The sequence below is a fragment of the Oncorhynchus kisutch genome, linkage group LG14, assembly GCF_002021735.2.
Source record: "Oncorhynchus kisutch isolate 150728-3 linkage group LG14, Okis_V2, whole genome shotgun sequence".
In the NCBI taxonomy this organism is placed as follows: Eukaryota; Metazoa; Chordata; class Actinopteri; order Salmoniformes; family Salmonidae; genus Oncorhynchus; species Oncorhynchus kisutch.
In genome coordinates, this window is record NC_034187.2 from 56,911,381 (window position 1) to 56,934,372 (window position 22,992).

The following is a 22,992-nucleotide window of genomic DNA, read 5'->3' on the forward strand; positions in this document are numbered from 1 at the left end:
ATTTGATACGTTTTGTGTTGCATTTTGGGAGATGTGGTTTACTACTACTCGAGGCGGAGCTCAGTCATGATGAAACTTGGACCAACAAATATCTCTGGAGACGTGGTAGCAATAATAATTAATCTGGCTAGATGAATATATAAACTCAATGTAGTAAATGATGATCGAGGAAGAACACGAGAAGAAAAACAACTACATGGGTCGCAAGTGGAAGTAATCGAGGAAGGCTTCCAGTCGACGACTCGGCTCATAACATTGAGATCAGTTTTTTGGGCCATATCAAGACTTTCTGAGGAATTGCACGGACGTTTGCAGTGAAATTGCTTTTTTTCTCAAGCCAAAAAGTGTGGACCCGACGCCACATTATAATTTTCTTACGGATCGTCGACTCATATTGGCAGGCATGCCAGAGTCTTTGGTGACATGCGGTTTTGTGCAATTAGCTTAAGTTGGCTAGCTAGCTATTGTTTTCCTTTCGCGAACTGCTCTGTCTTGCCAAACACATTTTAGTAATATATTATTCCAGAAATGCAACAGGAGTTGACTGCAGTTTGCTAACTACATTAGTATTTCCAAAATAATAGAAGAGTGGACTTTCACTTTGCATGGGCATTACTTTATCTACAAAGTAACGTTGCAACTGGGCAATAATAGCTAGCTAGTTTAACTGTACTTGCTAGTGTGGTTTGGCTAGTTTGACTGCTCTCAGTTTGATTACGCTAACGCGTTCAATGTTGGCTACTTACGTTACTACAGCAAACACCTTGGTACAGTAAGCTAGCTAGTTTTTCGAATTGGCTGGTTGGCAGTGCTGTTCAATATCAAACTGGAGGAGAACCTATCCATCTTATTTGAAGGCTTTTGGGATACACCATTTTTTATTTGTACGAACAACACATTTGCCCCCTTTGCCACAATGTTCAAGCTTTGTCTTCAGAGAACTCTAGGATACACAGTCTCAGCAAGAGCAGTGCTGGAAAGTGTCACTACCGGAAAGGTTTTGAAGGTGTCCCACGTGCAAAGCTGTTGGATGGGAACGCTCGGACTCAACGAGCAGCGGGAGCACCTGAACTCTCCAAAAAGAGCAAAAGAATTCATCTACAGCCTTCACCCCAAAGAAAGAACATGTTTACTCAAAGAACTGCAGAGCTTTGAGTCCATAGCTATAGCACAAGGTAAGATAAAAAAATAAAAATAAAACACAGTTATTGTAATCACGTTATGTCCAATTTCAAGGGTCACTAATGGATATGGTTTCAGATAAATTATAGTCCAAATCTTTCAGAGATGAGTAGAAGTAAGTGGAGGGCGCCCAACCAGAGTGAGTAGGGGTGCAGCCAAAAAATGCTATCATTGAAAGGGAATAGGCGCAACGCTCGCCCACCATTGAACATGATTTGTTTTATTTAAAGCAAGGTTAAAAGAAGGCCATTGAAGTCAAAACGTTAATCTTTTAAGCATGCTTAATATATATAGAGAATCATGGTGGGCGTGTTGCTCCTTTTCAAATAGAAAGCAACATTTTCACAAGGCGTTTGGGTGGGGTTAGGAGACACCAGCGTGGAGGCCACTTATGATTCATACCTCTTTCCAAGGCGTTGCCTGTAACCTGCCCCTCTCCCATTTCTATAGCCAGAATAGATTCAGACCCCTTGCTTGCAGCTGCACTGGGGATGAATAGGATTCCAGATTTAGATTAAGATGCGGTAGAGCCAGCGTGAGATATGGCTTGGAAAACGTACCCCAACTGTGAAACCGATAAGATTGACGGTACTTCTCTGTGTAATATTTGGTATAGTGACTATTCAGAATACAATGCATTTCTCATGTCTGGATTGAGGTATGTTTTCTGAGTGTTATCTCTCGGCCGGCTCCGCAGTGTCACAACCAAAACGAAAGCAAATGCATCCAACAAGCTTGGAGTAATTATTGCGTGATAAGAATTTGGGACCATATACCAAACATTTGAACAATTCAATACTAGGGCTGTCCCCGACTTTTAAAAAAAACAACTTGTTTGACCGAAAGTCATTTATTCTTTCAACCAATCGATTGCAAAAACAAATGTACTCATAGTTTTCCACATAGACACACCCTATGTGTTTTAACAAAATCAACTATATCCATTGCGCTTGTCTGATGCTTTAAGCTTACGGTTTGATGCCTTGAGGGTGTCAGAGATCTAGATAAGCAGAAGAGAGAAAAAAACTTAACCAGAACCCAACTATTCTCCTCCCGCCCCTGCTGGCTTTCGCAGTTTCTGCCATTACTCTCCTGAAGATACCGGTAAAATGCTACATGAGGTGTCTGCAAACTTTCTCATGTGGAATGCCAATTTATCTTACCATTTCTACTAGGGATGCATGATATCGGTGAACATATTGGAATCGGCCGATATTAGCTAAAAATGCCAACATCGGTTTCGGGCCAATGTCTAGTTTAACTGCAATGTTAAAAACTGATGTCAAAGCTACCGTGCATACCTAAATGACGTAATGACGCCACATAAAATTTTGCGCTACATATGCAACACCGCATTCCTAACCTAGCCCACACAATGTCTGCTGTGTGAATCGAGCAGTCATTTGAAAGAGTAAGAACATTTCTGCAAGACAACTCAAAAGCAAAATCCATTAAAGCCAAGATAATGGAATTCATTGCCCTTGACAATCAACCGTTCTCTGTCGTGGGTGATATTGGCTTTTGCCGACTGGTCGAGCACCGGTACACAATTTCAGATGTTGCCCTACCGGAGTTACAGTAATAGCTACACTGCTATTAGCTTCACAACATACATACTATGGAATGCTGTTTGGGTCTTTGCGTGTCAAAAAATATACGGTAGCACTGTCAAAGTTGTACAAAGAAACTCTGTAAACACCGGCCACAAACGATGTGTTTACGATACCGCGTTGGTAATAAAGCATAATTTGTTTGACCGCAACTTCTGGAGTAGCTAGCTTTAGCGTGGTACCTAGCGAGCACCAATACAACCAGCCTGAAAACAATGACCAGTAGAAACTGCAGTCATTTTCATTATTCTTCGCAATGATTTAGGAATCCTTGTGAGTAAGTATTAGCTACGTTGCCACTTGTTGTTCGCCTATTGAAATTGAACTTCAGTTCATGAAAATAAATAGCTAGCCAGCTACTTAACCCTGTTGCCCAAAGCTAACTTTATAAGCAGCCAGCTAGCTTCATCTGGCTAGTGAGGCTCGGGTTATGTGTTGTGAAGCTAGCCACAATAAGGATTAGGGACAATAGTGTAATTTGTGGTTTGCCTTCAAGATAAAAGTATGTCACTGACAGTAATACAAATAGAATTATGCCATACTTTTATTTTGAAGGCTAACCGCAGCGTTCGCTATTGTGGCTAATCCTTATTGTCAATCAAATAAGAACTCTTATAAATTAGCGTTATTTTAGATGACACCTAGCTATATAGTTAGCTAACTAATGATAGTTACTGAAACAGATTGTCGTTTTGCTATGTTTTCGGGAAAGTACATAAACTCAGCAAAAAAATACACTTACCATTTTCAGGACCCTGTCTTTCAAAGATAATTTGTAAAAAAAAATCTACCTTCACAGATTTTCATTGTAAAGGGTTTAAACACTTTCCCATGCTTAAGTTGCAGCAGGGGGTGCTGAGATGTTGGTATGGGTAGCCAGGTGGAAAGCATAGTCCGTCGTAGAAAAATGCTTATTGAAATGATTGATTATCGTAGATTTCTGTGGTGACAGTGTTTCCTATCCTCTGTGCAGTGGGCAGCTGGGAGGAGGTGCTCTTATTCTCCATGGACTTTAGTATCCCAACACTTTTGGGAATTAGTGCTACAGGATGCAAATTTCTGTTTGAAAAGTTAGCCTTAGCTTTTCTAACTGATTGAGTATATTGGTTCCTGACTTCCCTGAAAAGTTCCATATCACGGGGGCTATTCGATGCTAATGTTCTTAGTTCTACATTTTTTGAATGGGGCATACTTATTTAAGATGGAGAGGAAAGCACTTTTGAAGAGCAACCAGGCATCCTCTACTGACGGGAAGAGGTCAATATCCTTCCAGGATACTCGGGCCAGATAGATTTAGAAAGGCCTGCTCGCAGAAGTGTTTTAGGGACCGTTTGACAGTGATGAGGGGTGGTCGTTTCACCGCGGACCCATTACGCACACAGGCAGTGATCGCTGAGATCCTGGTTGAAGACAGCAGAGGTATATTTAGAGGGCAAGTTGGTCAGGATGATATCTAAGAGGGTGCCCTTGGTTACAGATTCAGGGTTGTACCTGATAGGTTCCTTGATCATTTGTGTGAGATTGAGGGCATCTAGCTTAGATTGTAGGACGGCCGGGGTGTTAAGCATATCCCAGTTTAGGTCACCTAACGGTACGATCTCTGAAGATAGATGGGGGGCGATCAATTCACATATGGTCCCCGACACAGCTGGAGACTGAAGGTGGTCTATAACAAGCGGCAACGGTGAGAGACATGTTTCTGGAAAGGTGGATTTTTAATAGTAGAAGCTCGATTTGTTTGGGCACAGACCTGGATAGTATGACAGAACTCTGCAGGCTATCTTTGCATTAGATTGCAACTCCGCCCCCTTTGGCAGTTCTATCTTGTCAGAAAATGTTGTAGTTAGGAATGGAAATTTCAGGGTTTTTGGTGGTCTTCCTAAGCCACGATTCAGACACGGCTAGGACATCCTGGTTGGCGGATTGTGCTAAAACCGTGAATAAAACAAACTTAGGGAGGAGGCTTCTGATGTTAACATGCATGAAACCAATGTTTTTACGGTTACAGAAGTCAACAAATGAGAGTGCCTGGTGAATGGGAGGGATGCAGGACCTGGGTTAACCTCTACATCAACAGAGGAGGAGTAGGATAAGAGTACGGCTAAAATAACTGGTCGTCTCGTGCTTTCGGAACAGAGAGTAAAAGGAGCAGATTTCTGGGCGCGAATAGAATAGATTCAAGGCATAATGTACAGACAAGGGTATGGTAGGATGTAAGCACAGTGGAGGTAAGCCTAGGCATTGAGTGACGATGAGAGGTTTTGTCTCTAGAGGCACCATTTAAGCCCGTTGAGGTCACCGCATGTGTAGGGGGTGGAACAAAAGGGCTAGCTTAGGCATATTGAGCAGGGCTAGAGGCTCTACAGTGAAATAAGGGGGGGGGGGGGGGGGGGAATCACTAACCAAACAGCAATAGACAAGGCATATTGACATTAGGGAGAGGCATGTGTAGCCGAGTGATCATAGGGTCCAGTGAGTAGCTAGGCGAGCTGGTGACACGGCGATTGACAGCTAGCAGATGGGCCTCGGGGGGACATTGCAACGGGAGAGCCTGTTGAAACCCCCTCGGACAGTTACGTCGGCAGACCAGTCGTGATGGCTCGGCGGGGCTCCGTGTCGGCAGCAAAGTGTCCAGGCCAATTTGCAAAAGTTATTGAGGCCCAGGAATTGTCTGATGGCTCTCTTCGGGTCGTCGGGAGATGGGCCTAGCTCCAGGCTAGCACCAGGCTAACTGGTGCTTGCTTCGGGATAGAGACGTTAGCCAGGAGTAGCCACTTGGATAGCAGCTAGCTAGCTGCGATGATCCAGAGTAAAGGTTAAGAGCTTGCTGTGGGAATCCGAAGATGTGGTAGAGTAAAGCAGTCCGATATGCTCTGGGTTGATATCGTGCTGTGCAGACTGGCAGGAATTGACCGGGCTGAGGCTGGCAGATGTCCGCGTTAACGGTGATGACTGCTAGCAGTGGCTAACTGACTAGTAGCTAGTTAGCTGGCTAGCTCCTGAAGGGGGTTCCGATTCTAAACTATAAAAAAAATAGCAGATCCATATCACATTGGGTGAGGTGGGTTGCAGGAGAGTATGTTCAGTCCGTAGATGGAAATTGAGATAAAAAATATAAAAAATGTATACGAAGAAAAACGATATAGACGGGACAAGACAATTAAAACCGACATCCCACTGCTACGCCATCTTGGGGTATTGTGTATATAAAAAATATTAAAAAAAAAAAATATATATATATATATATAAAAAAAATATATATATATATCCAATTTAGAATAAGGCTGTGGAAAAGGGAAGGAGTCTGAATAGTTTCCGAATGCACTGTAGTCACTTGTCATGAGATGTGAATGTCGGATACTGCTGCCTTGTTCCATGTCACTCTGTCTTCATGTTCAACAAGAAATCCCCAGGAGAGTCGCTTAGTGATTCAAATAACTTTCTAGTATTTTGTTTTTACAGTCTTGTCACTAGTTATAAGACTTGTGATTACAACATCAGCTTAAACCGCTTTTAACACAGAAATTGCATTGAACATCAACGCAGTATGGCGTTGTAGTAATGGGCTCTTTGAAATGATAACCCTGTTATCCAAACAAGAATGCAACTATGTGCCAAGCATCATAATGAAAAGATCAAGGGATGATTGTCTGTTCACCCAGCACCAAATCTGTAATGGCAAGACCATGTCTCAGCATTTTATGCAAATATACCAATACATTTATTTTTAATTTGGAGTGGTCAGAAGTGTGTTGAATAAATGCAGTTTCCCTCCCTTAGAAGCCATTAAAAAGCAATTAATAGTCTTGTATGCACTCCAATTTTAGTCAAATCATTTTAGCAGATTTCAGGCCTTTTTGAGCTATGTAGTCATTTTACAATCTCTATGGCATCTGGCTGCATTGCCCATTGTTCACTGGCAAACAAAACATCTTGGCACATATTTCCTTTTTTCCTCTCCAATTTAATTGAGGATATATTTACTTTCACTGCTTTTATGGAGCTTAAATTGGCCATCAGAGACTAGACACAAACACGCACATCTTCTCGAATTTGGTTCCTAGCAGCAGGTACAGCTACTCTTATCTGATGTGTTGGCTGCTGGAGAAGTGCCAGTTCCTCAGAACTGTGACAGCTGGCAGATGGTGACGATTGCCACAGACGAGATGAATAGACAGCTCTGTAATTAGGCAGAGGCAGATGCACCACTCCAGCTAAGCTCTGAGGGAAACAACCTATCATCGCAGCACTGCTGCCTGATGTGCCAGTTGTTCAGAAAGGCAATTTAGAATGCAGTGTTGATATCGCTCTAAAATTATGTTGTCTAGGTCTCACTGATTCCTCCGAAATGAATGAAGTGGAGGACATTGGAGTGGCAGATGACATATGTAGCCTTATGCTATTTCTCATTGAACATCTACTGGCTGCAGATTGCACAGATATCAATTTTGGAGTCATAGAAGTTTTGGGATATTTTCCCATCCGCCCAGTCTTTCCCCCCCCCATGAGTCAACAGAAATGAAATCAAACCATAAGCCTTTGTTGTGCCAGATGGTGTTGTTTCCTCAGCCACTACCAACATGTTTATTATTGGTTTTAGAGCGACAAAGGTAAAAAGCTCTGGACATTCACGTTCCATTTCACGCTCCCTCAAGCACTTTTCTTTCAGTTGCAACATAAGTTTGTGGCTTCTATAGTCCACACTGAAAACCTATTATCTTTTATGAGCGGCTGTGCACTCATGAGCAGTCTGGCCTGCTGCTTTTGATTTAATAAGTAGGCTATTTCATGACATCAATTGTATTTCCATCCCCATTTAACTGCGTCAGTTGGGGGTCACCTCACCCTAGTCTTGGGTTACCCCTCCAGAAATAGCGCCCCAACCCCTCTGTCTCAAGGGAGCATCTTTGACCTATTCCAACCATGGTCACATTTAGAGTTGTGAATCTGCTTAGTGCTGTGCTGGGGTTTGTGTGTTTGTTTTTAAAACTGAACTCTTAATGAAGGACCCAATTGGGGCTAAAGGCATTTTGTCTCCCATAATTCACCCAGGATGCACCTGGCCACCGTCCCAGAGTGCAACCTGCTCTAGTGACCAAATGCATCTAAAACTGGAATTGCAAACTCAATCTCTTTTATGAGACATGGAAATAAATCACCTTTCCATTCTGGACCCATGCTGCTACTATCACAACCAGGGGTTGGAACCAAAAATAATTTTCCAATCGCTTCGTTCTGAACAGTACCATTTATTTATTTTTTTGTTTCTGTTCCACTGTTCCGACCAGCAAAATAAAGTTCTGAACCAGTTGGAACCCCCAAAAAGTACCTGATTTTATGTCGTTCCTTTTTAACCTGAAAGTCTAAGCCTTTAGGGGGGACGGGACTTTAATTTACAGTTTTGATTCTGTTCCTCTAATAATTTTTATTTTCTGTTCCCTAAACCGGTTCCAACACCTGACTACTACTAATGAATGGGGGGGAACAACTACCATTATATGATGAGTAATGGGAGACGTCCATGCCTGTCCACATTCACTCCCACAAAACAGTTGACTGACTAGTAGTACAATAACTTCTTAACACAGAAACACATTTACTGAATATCCTACCCAAGATTTTTTTTCTCCCATTGAATATTGGCACCTCTTGGCTAGAGCGGAGTAGTTCATTCAACGTTAGGCCTATACAGTGAATAATATGCTGGAATGTTTGCAGAAACACATCTGTGCCAAGCTTTCTGGGAGAGAAAAAATGAGGGTGGATTAGGATCTGAAAGATCTCCCCAAGTGCACATAATTTTGCAAATATAAATGTTTGTTTTTGATGTTCTTGCCTTTCAGAGACGCAAGAGACTTCACCGCTTACTCAAGCTCAGATCAGATACGGTAAGATGAAAACTGTCACTCAAATTATGAATAAAATGTTTTTTGTACCATAGAGATATTTCTAGCTCAAAAGTTATCACAGTGGGGATCAAAGAGGTCGTCCCTTCCATAGCCACATTATACACCTTGGAAAAGAGTCTCTAATTGTCTTATCAGCTTTGTTTCCCAGTCGCTCTACTCTAGTGCTATTTATCTCAAAATAACCAACAATATAGTGTGTGTGTGGGGAAATGTTTGAGTCAGCCATTGAAAATGAGTGTCAACTTTCAAACAGTGGTACTGAGCTAGTTTTTGCCAAGCTGTTTGACAGTATAGAAATAGTATAGAAATAGTCAGTAGTACATTGCCCCCATAAACATATAGTACAGGCAGGCACAAACAAGCATGTGTGAGTCACTTAGTGACAGGGTAAGTGTCAGTCACTCGCATCACTCAACAGGAACATTCCTATTCATATGATGGAGACAACTCCCAAGACAGATTGATTTTTAGCAGCAAACTATAAGAATACTTTTTTAAAAAATATTCTTTACAATTTTGCTTGCAGTGCTCCTACACAATGCAATCCCCTTCATTGGTTTTGGCTTCCTGGACAATGCCATCATGATTGCGGCAGTAAGTGGTATGACTTTTTTAGGTGGTTGAATTTACATATCGTTTAGTTTTAAATTAGCATTTGAAATGTATTTTGTATTTCACATTGTAGATGGTCTATGGGAGGATGAATTGAGATTTGTTATGTTTTTGGAAGTCAACATGAATATCTAACACCAAGAAACAATTGTAATATTTCTGCTTTTGACTTTTAGGGAACCCAGATTGAGTTGTCTATAGGGGTCACCTTTGGACTATCGACCATGGCAGGTAAGATTGATTGTGATCTGAAACATTCAAATGTAGCAGCAGCTCCCTCAATGGACATTGGTCGATTTGGAATACTTCAACATTCTGAGTGGTGCAGCGGTCTAAGGCATTACATCTCAGTGCAGGAAGCGTCACTTCTGTCCCTGGTTCGAATCCAGGCTGTATCACATCCGGACGTGATTGGGAGTCCCATAGGGCGGCGCACAATTGGCCCAGCATCGTCCGGGTTTGGCCGATGTAGGCGTCATTGTAAATAAGAATTTGTTTTTAACTGACTTGCCTAGTTAAATAACATTTAAAAAAAACACCCTTACAGGGGTCAATTATCTTACAGTATAACCAAAAGAGCAAAATAAACAGTCTAGATAGCCTCTTACCAATGGGGTACATTAACTGTTGCTATGGATACCACATCAAAAGATACCCCAGTCCTGATTTCAGAGTGAAACCAAAAGTACATATTGGGACGACCATCTGATTTGGAAGGTGATGATGGTATACCCAGTCTAGTATATTCCACATCCTGTGACAGATGGCATTCATTTTACCCTCCACTATGGGGACTGATGGATTTTGTCGGCTACTTTTTTGGAAGCATGTAGGCTACTGTCCCTGAATGTAATTCAACTGACAAATACTTTTGTTTATTTGATATCTGCTTTTTCCATTGATGGCTACGGCAGCTATTACAATTGGGCTAAAGGATCTCCTGAGAATTGTGGGATGCTTTTGTTTATAGAGTAGACTGTTTCCCTCATGCCAAATTAATCTGTATTTAACTGATTGACCACTGAGCACATCTGATCAGTCCCAAACAACTGCTTTTGCAAGGTTTTGGATTCGTTAGACTGAGATACTCACATTCTGCTTATGCTCCCCAAAAATACTTTTTTAGTGCACTAAAACAAAAACGCATTTCGGGATGCAACACTAGTGTGTGGAACTGAATTCCTGGACCACTCTAGCACCTTGGGTTCACTTTTGCATTATCACCACTATCCAAGAAATAATGGTTTAATCAGTGAGTACAAGAACATATAGATGCTTGCCAAATCCAATTCTCATAGTCAGCGCTATCTAATGCTGGCTCATGTTAATACACATCGATCTACTTGAATTCATTGTGCTTGAAATTGGCTCATCTCATCCATAATTTACCAAGTGCTTTTATATGGTGCCACTACACATCCTCACCCCAGTGCAATTTATGGTTGCTCCTTATCCCAGTGTGATGCACAAGCAGCGTTTTCACGATGCTGTCAGGGTTTAAAGCAGCCAGATCTAAGTAGTTCCTTGGGCTGGTCAATATTGTGGCTGACTTTTGAGAGCTCCCTGATGCTAATGAAATGGAGTGATAATACAATTCAGTACACTGATCTAATTGCAAACTGTTGAGACAGTGGCTGAACTTAAAAACACTTTTAAAAAAAAAAGTAAAAAAAAAACAAAGATCAGAAGAACAGGAGCAGTTGTATTGAAAAATATTGAACTGATTTTGAGAATCGTTTGGTTGAAAGACTATGCATAAATCCCTGTTATTCCCCTTCTGTTACAGCTGCAGCTCTTGGGAATCTGGTTTCAGACCTGGCTGGCCTTGGGTAAGAGGACCAACCACTCCTCCGTTAGTTCTATCACAGTCTAAATATTAGACCTATCAAAGCTGTGCAAGTACTTCGGGGCTACACGTTACTGGGTAGACGGGTATGATTATGAAATGAGTGTGCGAAAATTCAAATTTGACCTTGAAATGGAAGGGTAATAAAAAATGTATATGACTACCATAGCTGGGTTTCTTATATTGTCCTTCTGTGGGCAGTCTTGCAGGATATGTGGAAATCCTAGCTTCCAGGCTAGGGATGCAGGTTCCTGACTTGACCCCCAAGCAGGCAGACATGTGGCAGACCAGGGTTAGCTCGCACATGGTGAGTGTTTAGAAATTATCTTTATGGGCTGGCCTAGTATTGGACTAAAAATCTTAATCTGGTTATGAGAAACTGGCCATATATAAATTGAGATATTTAGAGGATGGCTGGGTTACTAGTTATCCATGTTCAAAGAGTTATGATAACCTAATAGACATGCATTATTCTCAGGGAAAAGGCATTGGAGTCACAATCGGATGCATTCTCGGAATGTTCCCCCTTCTATTCCTAGGGGATGATGAAGATGAGCACAAGAAAAAAGAAGCACAAACAAACACCCCAAACTCTTAACAGCATGTAAACTATTTGTTTGGTCTCGCGTCAATTGCAACAAGCATCAGCAGCATGATTTTAGTTGATCTCTATCTCTGAAAACCTTCTCTATTTCATTATATATGCCATTTACCAGATGCTTTTATCCAGTGACTTAGTCATGGGTGCATACATTTTTACGTACGGATGGTCCCGGTAATCGAACCCACTATTCTGGCACTGCAAGCGCCATGCTCTACCAACTGAGCTACCAGATAATCTTCTGAAAATGTATTATGAGCCATCAGGCTTATAAAAGTAGTTGCATTTGATGGCAAGGTATTTTCGCAGGATGGATTTCGTTGATGGGTTGAACATTTGTTTGAGATTAAGTTAAACCAATGTACACTACTGGTCGAAAGTTTTTGGAACACCTACTCATTCAAGGGTTTTAATTAAATGTTTGACTATTTTCTACATTGTAGAATAATAGTGAAGACAAACTATGAAATAACACATGGAATCATGTGGTAACCAAAAAAGTGTTATATTTTACATTTGAGATTCTTCAAAGTAGCCACCCTTTGCCTTGATGACAGCTTTTCACACTCTTGGCATTCTCTCAATCAACTTCAGTCTTGAAGGAGTTCCCACATGTCCTGACCACTTGTTGGCTGCTTTTCCTTCACTCTGCAGTCTGACTCATCCCAAACCATCTCAATGTGGTTTAGGTCGGGGGATTGTGGAGGCCTGGTCATCTGATGCAGCACTCCATCACTCTCGTTCTTGGTCAAATAACCCTTACACAGCCTAGAGGTGTGTTGGGTCATTGTCCTGTTGGAAAAACAAATGATAGTCCCACTAAGCCCAAACCAGATGGAATGGTGTATCGCTGCAGAATGCTGTGGTAGACATGCTGATTTAGTGTGCCTTGAATTGTAAATAAATCACTGACAGTGTCACCAGCAAAGCCCCCCCCCCCCCCCCCCCCACACACACACACTATAATACCTCATCCTCCATGCTTTACAGTGGGAAATACACATGCGGAGATCATCCATTCACCCATACCGCATCTCACACAGCGGTTGGAACCAAAAATCTCAAATTTAGACTCCAGACTAAAGGACAAATTTGCTCGTGTTTCTTTGCCCAAGCAAGTCTTCTTCTTATTGATGTCCTTTAGTAGTGGTTTCTTTGCAGCAATTTGACCACGAAGGCCTGATTCACACAGTTTTCACACAGTTTCCTCTGAACTGTTGATGTCTGTTACTTGAACTCTGTGAAGCATTTATTTGGGCTGCAATTACCTCTGCAGCAGAGGTAACTCTGGGTCATCCATTCCTGTGGCGGTCCTCATGAGAGCCAGTTTCATGATGGCTCTTGATGGGTTTTTGCGACTGCACTTGAAGAAACATTCCGTTCTGGACATTTTCTGTATTGACTGACCATGTTTTAAAGTAATTGACTGTCGTTTCTCTTTGCTTATTTGAGCTGTTTTTGCCATAATATGGACTTAGCCTTATTTGGTAAAAGACCACCTGTTAATTTAAATGCATTCCAGGTGACAACCTCATGAAGCTGGTTGAGAGAATGCCAAAAGTGTGCAAAGCTGTCATCAAGGAAAAGGGTGGCTACTTTGAAGAATCTAAAATCTATATTTTGATTTGTTTAATTAACTTTTTTTTTGTTACATATTCCATATGTATTATTTCATAGTGTTGATGTCTTGATGTCACTATTATTCTACAATGTAGAAAAGAGTCAAAATAAAGAAAAACCCTTGAATGAGAGTAGGTGTTCTAAAACTTTTGACAGGTAGTGTATGTGATTATCATGAGTTATTGCAAGTTACTCAGACTCATCCCTGTTGGCCCACTGATGGACTACACTGCAGTCAATTGGTTTACATTTTATCATGGATTTGTTGGAAGCTGAAATGAAAACACAAATCATGTTGTCAGTCTTCAAGTTTCACAATTTTGGCAAAAGATAAAACCAAGGAAAATGTAAACTTACCTCAATGGTATTTTATTTTTGTTCTGATTGAAACATCAACCGGTTGAACTAGCTTGTACATTATAGAATATTTTCAAAGGATACGTCTTTTGTTGAGGAATTTCTGTACAATAATTTATTTGTAATTTTTTTTGTCAACAAGGAAAAGGGGATTACTTTATCATTTGACAATCAAATCAAATGTATTTATATAGCCCTTCGTACATCAGCTGATATCTCAAAGTGCTGTACAGAAACCCAGCCTAAAACTCCAAACAGCAAGCAATGCAGGTGTAGAAGCACGGTGGCTAGGAAAAACTCCCTAGAAAGGCCAATACCTAGGAAGAAACCTAGAGAGGAACCAGGCTATGTGGGGTGGCCAGTCCACTTCTGGCTGTGCCGGGTGGAGATTATAACAGAACATGGCCAAGATGTTCAAATGTTCATAAATGACCAGCATGGTCGAATAATAATAATAAGGCAGAACAGTTGAAACTGGAGCAGCAGCACAGTCAGGTGGAAGTTGAAACTGGAGCAGCAGCATGGCCAGGTGGACTGGGGACAGCAAGGAGTCATCATGTCAGGTAGTCCTGGGGCATGGTCCTAGGGCTCAGGTCAGTTGAAAGTGGAACAGCAGCATGGCCAATCAGGTCACGAATGCTGTTTATAGCACTACCAACCCAGTTTTTCAGAAGTTACAAATATACCTGTACTATACACACACTACATTGAGTATGCATAATGCCGTGGGTTCCTAGGATGTCAACATCTTGAATTGGCTAACTGTTGCTAACTAGCCTTCACAATTATTTTAGCAAAGCCTATTTTCACAGTCCATACCATTGAAGTGCCTCAAGTTGTATTTTTATTATTTTTTTGGACCTTTTGAAACACAAGCACACAGATTTTTATTTTGTGAAAAAGTATTTAACTTCATGTTTGAAAGCGTCATTTTTAGTATGTAAATGTTTGCTAATCTGCTTTATTTTGGAGAAATTAAGGAAACCGTTTCTGAAGTAAGCTGAACAATTAAGTGTGAAACTGCACTCACTACAGTATGTGTTCTAAAACAGGTTGGATTTATGTGCACAGAAGACGAGCAATACAATGTTTCTTAAAATGCAATTACTGCACCTATTTTGTTGCCAATATTATATACTTTTTGTAGGATAGCTACGAATTTGTTTATCTGAGACAACCATTTACTTATGGTGGCCTAAAATCAGATTTTTTTAAATAGATGTAATCAAACTAGTCATTTGTGTGAAAGGAAATTATTTGTTTTCTGTCTATTTGAAGATCGGTATTCGTTTTCTCAGTTTGCCTTTTTTGATTTCAATAAATGCGGAACTTAAACTGGAATGCCCCTCATGAATTGTAATGAATGTTCATAATGACCCTTATTATTTAAACTATTACTGATAAATGCAGTTTTGTTGTCAGCAATGTACTTGGATGTAAAAACACCATTGCAGCACAACCAGACTAATAAGAAAGTGTGCACCAAGGTGTAACAAATGGTGTGATAGTTTTTGTTTGAAAGCAATGAATGTTGTTGTGAGTGAGTAGTATTTCTGCAGTTTGGTCTTGATCTCTCTACATCCTTCTCTTTAGCACTAATCGCCATGCACAATTTCCTCACCTCTGTCCTCTGGTGGCTGAAACATTTATCTGCCTCGGCTCATTCCCCTTACTGCTATTCCTCCTGGCGGTCTCTGGTCTTGCACCAATTTCCCCTCCCGTGGAATCTTTGTTTTTGCCTGATTTCCATCAATTATCTGAACAGGCATCTCCCCGTCCTTGCTATCCAACTCTTCGCTCTCCCTTATTGGTTATTGCTCGACCATGATATCTCAGTAGACCTCTCCATCTCTCCTCCTTGTGTCATGTTTTTTCTTTGTCCCCATTAATGAACATGCAAGAAAGTCTCATGCTAATGAGAAAGCTACCGGCATTCATTTAAACAAATATGGACTTATCGTCCAATGCTCTTCCCCACTACCATGTGCATAAAATGTATCTATGCTGCCATGTTTGCATTTTAAAATGTATACTTATACCATTGAAGAGAAAATACTTGTGTAAAAAGACTGACTGCTCTTGTATTTTGCAACAATGATTTAATAAAACATGCAAACAATTTTTTACGGTTCTAATACTTTTTATAAAACTGTTCTGTCCTGCCACCCCATCCCTCCTTTGTGCCTGTGGCCTGTGCAAATGCAGGCTAAAGGGGTATGCTTACCTTAATCCAACACCTTGTGATCTTGTTACGGAACATTTGGGGTGATGGGTTGAGAGTTGCTGGACCTAAGTTTTAGTCCTGGTTGGGGCCACCCCCCGAATGCTCTACGGTATTTTACAGGTGCTTAGTCGATACAAATTACAGATAATAAAAATACGAAATTCTGTAATCTTTTAATTGAACAGGTCGCTAGACACGTGTCCCTTCAATAATATACCTTTGCTAACCAAGTTTTTCTTTAAACTAGTATTTTGTTTTTACTAACCGTTCCTAACAATCTTTAGTTCTTTGTACAGCTAGGCAAGAGGTACTTAATTTTTTCCCCTTGTGTCACCAGGTTTTTCTTTCAACTAGTATTTTTATTATTAATTGATTAAACATTTCGTCGATTGTCTGTGTTGCCATGGGCTAAAATAGAACTCCTATTTCTGATGCAGATCGCGCTGAAAGTCCTGCCTCTACCATCTCATTGGTTATACCCACGTGGGTGATTGAAAGACAAACTGTTTTCCCGGTGGTCGTCGTAATACTATGAAAGTTTAGATGCCGATCACCATATAAGTTCAACGATGAAAAGGCCTGGAAGGAGGAGAGATGACTAGAAACTATTCAGTTGGCCGTTTTAATGTGTGGATTAATTTGTCGGAGTAGAGGACCATGTGCAGTTCAGGTAAAATAACAACTGTTTATATCCCAGGACAAATTAGCTAGCAACAGCAAGCTAGCTAAATAGGACAAATTTAGCTAACTAGCTAAATTGCCATACATGTTTAATTTTTTTCGACCTGTCCCCAAATTAATGTCATTGATTCAGAGTTTGTTTTGATATTTTAACTTGCGTGTCGTGATCTTGTTTGGTGTGGGGGGGGGGGGGGCAAAATAAATGTATGCACGATAGCACACGATGGTGCACGCCCGGTTTGAGTTCGTTGTGATGTGACTAGTCCTGATGCTCCTCCCTCTTTTTCTCCTGCCCTGCTACACAGCTTCTCCCTGCAGGCGGTCACTGAGTCTGAAGTGCAAAAGGAGCTTCTTAAACTTTACCCTAATAAAAACATCTGGGTCAGATGGTTTAGATAAAGAAGAAATTAAGGTTGCAGCCCATGTCACCGAGCCTCTCCTCTCTGAGGAGGTTCCCAGTATTTCAAAGGCAGCCACAGTGCGTCCTTTATTTAAAGGGGAGATCAAACTTTGATCCTAATTGTTATAGGCCAATTTCTATCTTGCCCTGTTTACCAAAAGTGTTGGAAAAACTCAATAAACAACTGACTGGCTTTCTTGGTGTCTATAGTATTCTCTCTGATATGCAATCTGGTTTCTGCTCTGGTTATGGATGTGTCACTGCAACTTTAAAGATCCTAAATGATGTCACAACTGCCCTTGACTCTAAGGAATGTTGTGCTGCTATATTTATTGACTAGCTTTTGATAAGGTAGACCATTCCATTTGTGTGGATTGGTTAAGGAGTATTGGTGTCTCTGAGGGGTCTTTGGCCTGGTTTGCTAACTACCTCTAAAAGAGTGCAATGTGTAAAGTCACAATCAATCAATCAAATGTATTTATAAAGCCCTTCTTACATCAGCCGATGTTACAGAGCGCTACACAGAAACAGCCTAAAACCCCAAGCAGCAAGCAATGCAGATGTAGAAGCATGGTGGTTAGGAAAAACCTAGAAAGGAACCGGGCTCTGAGGGGTGGCCAGTCCTCTTCTGGCTGTGCTGGGTGGAGATTATAACAGTACATGGGGCGGCAGGGTAGCCTAGTGGTTAGAGTGTTGGACTAGTAACCGAAAGGTTGCAAGTTCACAATCCCCGAGCTGACAAGGTACAAATCTGTGGTCCTGCCCCCGAACAGGCAGTTAACCCACTGTTCCTAGGCCGTCATTGAAAATTAGAATTTGTTCTTAACTGACATGCCTAGTTAAATAAAGGTTAAAAAAAAAGTAAAACATGGCCAAGATGTTCAAACATTCATAGATTACCAGCTGGGTCAAATAATAATAATCACAGTGGTTGTAGAGGGTGAAACAGGCCAGCACCAGTAGTTAGGAGATACCTACTACAACCATCACCCAAAACACACACATTCCTGGGTCGCTCATCTTTTCTGTTCGCTGCAGCTAGCGACTGGAACAAGCTGCAAAAAACACTCAAACTTTTATCTCCATCTATCTCTACATTCAACGACACATCATGGACACTCTTACTGACACTATCGCTCTTTGTAAAGATACATTTCCCCAAACCACCAGATTTCATACAATAAACCTAGCCCAGTCTTAACGTATGGTGGGTTGCGACGTGTCAAAGTAAATGTATAATTATTTCATGAATTACTGGAATTGATTTGGCCAAGTTCATCTGCGCTCTCTGTTTAGTACGCTCTCTGCTTAGCTACGGTCTCATCAGTTTGTTAGCGGTGCGCGTATGAGGGAGATGCCCGTTTTACCGGATCTTTTTCTCAAAGATCACTCTGCAACACACGCAGTGTTGCCAACTTAGCGACTTAGTCGGCATTTTTTTAAAAGACCGACTAGCGACTTTTTCTGGTGTTGTTGGAGACCTTTAGAGACTCTGACGTGAAAGCACGTATTGTTCTTTTCTCAACGAGCAGCACGTGCTGCCGTGGGCCCCACCCCCATCCCAAAGCACTAACAGGCGGCCCAGTCCTCGCACAGCAGTCCCTCCCAGCTGCAGTCAGAGCAGGAGATGTTCACCCCTCCAAGTCGACTGCAAATTAATCATGCATGCGGGAAGCCGCCACTGGCTGATCCCGCCCTGGCTTAAATTCAGGGCGGGATGTAGATGTAAAATGTTCTTTGTCTAAAATAAATCACTGCACAAAAATACATCACTGCATTTGACTCACACAGCCTCAGTCACTTACTCACCTTGTCCACTGTGTGTGTTCCTGAGTTCATTTGTAGTTCTAAATGTATTTGGGGTGTTTTTTACTCACTTTTTGTCTCTCCCACAACGTTATTCCTCTACAGCTTCCATCACAATTACATGCACATGGTCAATTATGCAAATTAGGTGATGTCATTTAGCAACTTTTAGGACAGCCAATAGCTACTTTCCTTACTGAGGAGTTGGCAACACTGGACTTGACATTCCCACTTGACGCTGTCATCAAATTGAGTCATGTTAGACAAGTTCTGACTGAGCTCAATTGTCATGAAATGCATATACAGCGATGAGTTTCTCTCTTTCATACAAACTTACAACGAGGAGTGCCAACAATGTGTTTTGTGTGTGGAAGTGCTTAGTAATGAGTCTCTCATAACGAACAAATTAATAAAACGACACGTCCTGACCAAACATCCACGTTCTTTCAGAACAGGGCAGAATGCTTCAGGAAATAGTGCTTCGACAGTGGAAAATACGTATGTTCTGGTCCAGTTTGGCACCACATACAGTGCCTTGCGAAAGTATTCGGCCCCCTTGAACTTTGCGACCTTTTGCCACATTTCAGGCTTCAAACATAAAGATATAAAACTGTATTTTTTTGTGAAGAATCAACAACAAGTGGGACACAATCATGAAGTGGAACGACATTTATTGGATATTTCAAACTTTTTTAACAAATCAAAAACTGAAAAATTGGGCGTGCAAAATTATTCAGCCCCCTTAAGTTAATACTTTGTAGCGCCACCTTTTGCTGCGATTACAGCAGTAAGTCGCTTGGGGTATGTCTCTATCAGTTTTGCACATCGAGAGACTAACATTTTTTCCCATTCTTCCTTGCAAAACAGCTCAAGCTCAGTGAGGTTGGATGGAGAGAATTTGTGAACATCAGTTTTCAGTTCTTTCCACAGATTCTCGATTGGATTCAGGTCTGGACTTTGACTTGGCCATTCTAACACCTGGATATGTTTATTTTTGAACCATTCCATTGTAGATTTTGCTTTATGTTTTGGATCTTTGTCTTGTTGGAAGACAAATCTCCATCCCAGTCTCAGGTCTTTTGCAGACTCCATCAGGTTTTCTTCCAGAATGGTCCTGTATTTGGCTCCATCCATCTTCCCATCAATTTTAACCATCTTCCCTGTCCCTGCTGAAGAAAAGCAGGCCCAAACCATGATGCTGCCACCACCATGTTTGACAGTGTTCAGGGTGATGAGCTGTGTTGCTTTTACGCCAAACATAACGTTTTGCATTGTTGCCAAAAAGTTCAATTTTGGTTTCATCTGACCAGAGCACCTTCTTCCACATGTTTGGTGTGTCTCCCAGGTGGCTTGTGGCAAACTTTAAACGACACTTTTTATGGATATCTTTAAGAAATGGCTTTCTTCTTGCTACTCTTCCATAAAGGCCAGATTTGTGCAATATACGACTGATTGTTGTCCTATGGACAGAGTCTCCCACCTCAGCTGTAGATCTCTGCAGTTCATCCAGAGTGATCATGGGCCTCTTGGCTGCATCTCTGATCAGTCTTCTCCTTGTATGAGCTGAAAGTTTAGAGGGACGGCCAGGTCTTGGTAGATTTGCAGTGGTCTGATACTCCTTCCATTTCAATATTATCGCTTGCACAGTGCTCCTTGGGATGTTTAAAGCTTGGGAAATCTTTTTGTATCCAAATCCGGCTTTAAACTTCTTCACCACAGTATCTCGGACCTGCCTGGTGTGTTCCTTGTTCTTCATGATGCTCTCTGCGCTTTTAACGGACCTCTGAGACTATCACAGTGCAGGTGCATTTATACGGAGACTTGATTACACACAGGTGGATTGTATTTATCATCATTAGTCATTTAGGTCAACATTGGATCATTCAGAGATCCTCACTAAACTTCTGGAGAGAGTTTGCTGCACTGAAAGTAAAGGGGCTGAATAATTTTGCACGCCCAATTTTTCAGTTTTTGATTTGTTAAAAAAGTTTGAAATATCCAATAAATGTCGTTCCACTTCATGATTGTGTCCCACTTGTTGTTGATTCTTCACAAAAAAATACAGTTTTATATCTTTATGTTTGAAGCCTGAAATGTGGCAAAAGGTCGCAAAGTTCAAGGGGGCCGAATACTTTCGCAAGGCACTGTACCTATGCGAGTCAGGGTTCTCAACTCTGATATACTTAAAAAACAAGTACAGAAACAGTTTCAAGGCTGAGCATGACCTCAGTGTTACACTGTCAAAAACAGAGTCAAGAATAAACATGCTCTCATCAGGACTGTGTGTGTTTCCTGGTGTAACTCGGGCAGTTGTTGTCATCCTGTACCTGTCCCGCAGGTGTGATGTTCGGATGTACCGATCCTGTGCGGGAGTTGTGACACATGGTCTGCCACAGCGAGGATGATCAGCTGTCCATCCTGTCTCCCTGTAGGGTTGTCTTAGGCGCCTCACAGTACGGACATTGCAATTTATTGCCCTGGCCACATCGACAGTCCTCATGCCTCCTTGCAGCATGCCTAAGGCACGTTCACGCAGATGAGCAGGGACCCTGGGCATCTTTCTTTTGGTGTTTTCCCAGAGTCAGTAGAAAGGCCTCTTTAGTGTCCTAAGTTTTCATAACTGTGACATTAATCGCCTACTGTCTGTAAGCTGTTAGTGTCTTATAGACCGTTCCACAGGTGCATGTTCATGAATTGTTTATGGTTCATTGAACAAGCATGGGAAACAGTGTTTAAACCCTTTACAATGAAGATCTGTGAAGTTATTTGGGTTTAATGAGGTCATACATGTTCTCCTGGGATTATTTAATAAGATTTGGAGTGAGAGGGTTATACCTTCAGGTTGGAAACGTGCAGTAATATTACCTTTAGTGAAGCCTGGTAAGGACCCTTCATGTGCTGATAGTTATAGACCAATACCACTGACCTGTAACTTGTGTAAACTGATGGAAAAGATGATTGTCATATTTCCTGGAACATGGAGATTTATTGAGTCAATGTTAAAGTGGATTCCGTAAAGGTAGGTATATTTTGGATGCATTAGTAAAGGTGAGCAATGAAGTTGAAAAAACTGTTCATGAAAGAATGAATGGTTACTGTCTTTTTTTTGCCATTGAAAAGGCTTACGACACTATGTCGAGAGAAGGTCTACTGATTAAGATGGAAAGACTTGGTATTGGAGGGAGATTATATAACTGTGTTTTGGCCTTCATATTTAAATCACTCTTTTCAGGTTAAAATAGAAACCATTTTATCTGATGCCTATGGAGTTAACAATGTTATTCCTCAAGGCAGTGCTATCAGTCCTATTTTGTTTGACATTATGATTAATGATGTGTTTTCTTTATTTTTACTATTTTCTACATTGTAGGATGCCAAAAGTGTGCAAAGCTGTCATCAAAGCAAAGGATAGCTACTTTGAAAAAACTCAAATATAAAATATATTTAGATTTATTTAACACTTTTTTGGTTACTACATGATTGCATATGTGTTATTTCATAGCTTTGATGTCTTAACTATTAATCTACAATGTAGAAAATAAAGAAAAACCCTGGAATGAGTGGGTGTGTCCAAACTTTTAACTGGTACTGTACGGCATAAAAACATTGTCATTAGCTTATTGGGTTAGGTTGAAAGGCTGTGAGGTTGTGCATCCCACTGCTACTGTTCTAGATGACTGTTGGGAATATACTAGTAGGCAAAGCAGTGGTTTTGGTTGGACAGTTGGAAAGCTTGCTGATGAGAAGTGGTTTGAGGGAGTTGGAAGATGGCCCTTCTGTGGTGATAGGGGACGTTCCTCCATGGTTACTCCCAGATCCTGTTGTTGATCTAACCTCGGTAGACAAAAATAAAGATAGGTCAGAAGTCAGTGATATAGGGAAACAGGTTGACAATTACATTGGTAGAAGTTATGTTTTTTTACTGCTTTTCCAGATAGTGGGCGCATAAGAGCAGTCATTTACATTCCTTGATTTGATGTTAATATATGTAGAAGACTACTTTCAGTATACTCAGTTGAACTGTTGGTGATAATAGTTGCCCTCCAGTGGGTAGAGGATGTACAACATGTTGGAATTATAGTATGCTCAGATTCTCTGTCATATTTGAATAGTTTATCATCTGGTAAATCTAATAGGATTGATC

At 41.1% G+C, this 22,992-nt stretch overlaps 1 protein-coding gene across 1 annotated transcript; it reads left to right on the top strand.

The window, feature by feature from the left end:
- LOC109875857 (transmembrane protein 65-like) lies at window positions 1-12,260 on the top strand. The gene is made up of 7 exons (XM_020468287.2): window positions 1-1,175; window positions 8,636-8,680; window positions 9,228-9,295; window positions 9,490-9,544; window positions 11,100-11,142; window positions 11,361-11,466; window positions 11,638-12,260. Exons 1-7 carry the CDS (start codon window positions 917-919, stop codon window positions 11,755-11,757), a joined length of 696 nt encoding a protein of 231 aa, XP_020323876.1. The 5' UTR covers window positions 1-916; the 3' UTR covers window positions 11,758-12,260.
- Window positions 12,261-22,992: the final 10,732 nt, after the last annotated feature.

What these genes read in the sequence shown, in the direction of transcription:
- LOC109875857 (XM_020468287.2), top strand. Translation starts at nt 917, where the DNA reads ATGTTCAAGCTTTGTCTTCAGAGAACTCTAGGATACACAGTCTCAGCA. An exon ending in TCAAGCTCAGATCAGATACG is followed by an intron (nt 8,681 to 9,227) that starts GTAAGATGAAAA and finishes TTTTGCTTGCAG; the next exon opens with TGCTCCTACACAATGCAATC. An exon ending in TGGACTATCGACCATGGCAG is followed by an intron (nt 9,545 to 11,099) that starts GTAAGATTGATT and finishes CTTCTGTTACAG; the next exon opens with CTGCAGCTCTTGGGAATCTG.